This window comes from Terrapene carolina, unplaced genomic scaffold (assembly GCF_002925995.2).
Source record: "Terrapene carolina triunguis isolate 2854851 unplaced genomic scaffold, T_m_triunguis-2.0 Scaffold8677, whole genome shotgun sequence".
NCBI lineage: Eukaryota > Metazoa > Chordata > Testudines > Emydidae > Terrapene > Terrapene triunguis.
In genome coordinates, this window is record NW_020673028.1 from 1,651 (window position 1) to 4,858 (window position 3,208).

At 49.0% G+C, this 3,208-nt stretch overlaps 1 gene segment (V, D, J or C); it reads left to right on the forward strand.

Moving 5' to 3' along the window:
- The first annotated feature begins 2,368 nt into the window (after positions 1-2,368).
- LOC113408332 lies at positions 2,369-2,924 on the forward strand. The segment is given in 2 exon segments: positions 2,369-2,459; positions 2,566-2,924. Coding segments are annotated over 2 exon segments (450 nt in total).
- The last annotated feature ends 284 nt before the right edge of the window (positions 2,925-3,208 follow it).

Below are 3,208 nucleotides of genomic sequence, written 5' to 3' on the forward strand. Positions count from 1 at the left end.
ACATTAAGAAACTGAATACAGGTAAATCTCACCCTTAGAGATGGTCCAATAAACTTCTTTCACAGACTAGACTCCTTCCTAGTCTGGACCCAATCCTTTTCCCTGGTACAATCCTTGGTAGTTCCAGCTCAGGTGGTAACTAGGGGATTCCTCATGACTGGCCCACTTTGCTCTATTCCACCTCCTTATATATCTTTGGCACAAGGCAGGAATCCTTTGTCTCTCTCTGGGTTCCCACCTCTCCTTCTAAATGGAAAAGTACAAGGTTAAAGCTGGATTCCAGTTCAGGTGACATGATCACATGTCACTGTAAAACTTCATTACCCACTTGCTGGCACACACATGTAAAGGAAGGCTTACAAGTAAGCAGAGCCATTTACAACCAATGGTCCTGGTTAATGGGAGCCATCAAGATTCCAAATCACCATTAATTGCCCACACTTTGCATAATTACAATAGGACATCAGAGTTATATTTCATATTCCTAGTTTCAGATACAAGAATGATACATTCATACAAATAGTTTGACCACACTCAGTAGATTATAAGCTTTGTAAAGATACCTTACCAGAGACCTTTTGCCTAAAGCATATTCCAGTTACATCATATCCACACTTATAAACATATTTTTATAAAACATATGGAGTGCAACATCACAGTAATCATGGTCAGAGAGAAGGCTGGCTGCAAAGAGCACTGCACCCTAGAGCCCTGAACTGCAATGCTGGGATTCATGTGGTTGGAAGATTTGCAGCCTTCATATCCTGGACTATCAGGCCTTCATGGCCAAAAGGCAGGTTGAGCTCTGGCGTTAGTCAAGTCCCTTCCTCAGGAGAAAGAACATTTGTTTAAAAAACTAATGCTTGAGGGTGAGGTTGAGGCCTGGCATCAGTAGTTTTGATATGGGTCATACTGTAGCCAGGACCTCAGCCTCTGCTTGGTTTAAACCAGCAGTTCCAGAAAATACTAAATCCTCTGTGGGGAATGGGCAGAGCCCTTTCTAGACAAAGATTACCCTGCATTCTCTTGAGCCTATGTCCTGTGCAGACCTTCCCATGGCAAGGGAAGGGAAAGAATGCTGGCAGTCATATTGATGGCTAGTTTCATGGGGTTCAGTACCCTACTATGTGGGGCATTTAGCCTCTGGGGCAGCAGGGGAAGCTAAAGAGTACAAAGTCCCCTTTCCATAAGCAGCAACACTTGAAGGGTTTATACAGGATTCCTGATCATATAGGCTGCCACTTTGTGCAGCCTGCCAGTATAGGAACTCCCTATTGGAGGCAGGCTGGGAGCCCTTTATATGTTCTGGCCCCACCTCACCTCAGACACACAGATCCTGAGCATTGTTCAGTGTGACGGGCGCTGCTTGCTAGTTGGTGGGGTGTTGCTGTGTTGCCAACTCTCAAGCTTTTATCATAAAACTCACAATGTTTGGTGTTATTTATTAAAGTCCCAGCTCCTGGAAGCAAGTGATTTTTCTGAAAATTAATCCTAGCTTTCATTTAAAAAAAAAGCAAATATTTTGTCTTTCCTGATTGCAGAGAGAAGTTTGCAGAATGTGACATGAGTGCATCTTAAAGGCTCTGAAACCAGAAGGCAAAGAAAAAGAACCCCAAATGTATTCCTTGTTATTTTAATCTCATGATTCTGGGGGCCTGACTCATAATTTTTGAATGGATAGCAATACAGGATGTGCCTCCCTATAATCTCTGTCAATCTCCTGACTCTCTGTTGCTTCCTTGATCCCAGTTGCTTCCTCCATGAAATGCTAAAATCCAGTGTGCTACTGTGCTCTGGATTACTCGGTATGCAAGACCATGCCAATAGTCTACAGGGCTACAGCCTGCTCTGCCATGGCACCTCAAAGGGGAGGTGTCCACTGGCCATCAGCAGACAGGCTGGTGACCATCAGAGGAAGCCACAAGCACTGTCCAGCCATGTCAGGAGGCTCTCAGCATCCCAGGCCCAGGCAGCTGACCCCTAGGAGAGGAACTGGGCAATGGAAAGAATTTGGTTTGTAGAGAGGAGGCTCTAATCCACAATGAGAGTGAAAAGGAATCTATTTAAAAAACACTGAGCCAGAAGGGTTCCTTAATAAAAGAGGTTTGGGGATTGGAAGAGCAAGGGCAGCAAAAGAAAGGAATAATATGACTTCTGCTTCGACAGGAAGAGGGAAAGGGACTTGAAGAGAGTTTAGGGAAGGGAGTGGGATAGAAAGAAAGCCAGGTAAAAGGAGAGAGGGAGACACATGGAAGGCAGTTTGCAAAGTACACAGTCAGGGATTGGAAGGTGGGGTATAAGGAGGGAACATGTGGGAGGAGAACTAAAAGGATGGTATCAGAGCAGACTATCCGGCCTTAGAGAGACGATGCGTCCGGCTCTGCGATCAGTGAATTTGCAGGGCAGGAAGATGCCGGAGCGGCTGTGGCTGCTTCTCACCCTCCTGACCCTCCCGCACTGTAAGGGGAGAACGGAGCGATATTTCTCATTGCCATTTACCTGCCTTCTTTCTTTCAGACTCCTTTCCTCTTTCTTTCTCCATTCATCTCTGTGTCTCATTCACAGACGGGCGCTCCCAGACTCTTCACCAGACCCCCCGCTTCATTTCTCTGCCCCCCGGCTCTAAAGTCCATCTGGACTGCTACCTGCAGGGATACAATGCAGAGCCCTGGATGTACTGGTACCGGCAGCCTCCCCAGGGAGGAGCCCTGCACATGCTCTTTCTCTCCAGAAGCAAGGATTTGATTGACGACAGTTCGGAGAAACACTTTATTGCTGCCCGACCGGCCCAGCAGAACTTCACGCTGAGCACAGACAGCCTCTTCCCCAACGACACAGGGCTGTATTACTGTGCCTGGAGCCGCACACTGAGCCAAGCGGGTGCAGCCCCTGGACAAAAACTCCCCCTCCCCCTGTCGCTGTGAGGAGCTGAGCTAAGATCAGGTTTCACCCACTAGCTCAGTCCCCTGCCTTGCCCTGCTCCGTTCTCCAGGGCCACCCGGGGGGGGCAAGTGGGGCAATTTGCCTCAGGCCCCGGGCCCCGCAGGGGCCCCCACGAGAGTTTTTCGGGGCCCCTGGAGAGGGGTCCTTCACTCGCTCTGGGTCTTCGGCGGCAATTCGGAGGCGGGGGGTCCTTCCACTCCAGGACCCACTGCCGAAGTGCCCCGAAGATCCATGGCGGGGGGACCTTCCGCCCTGGGAGCCGCCG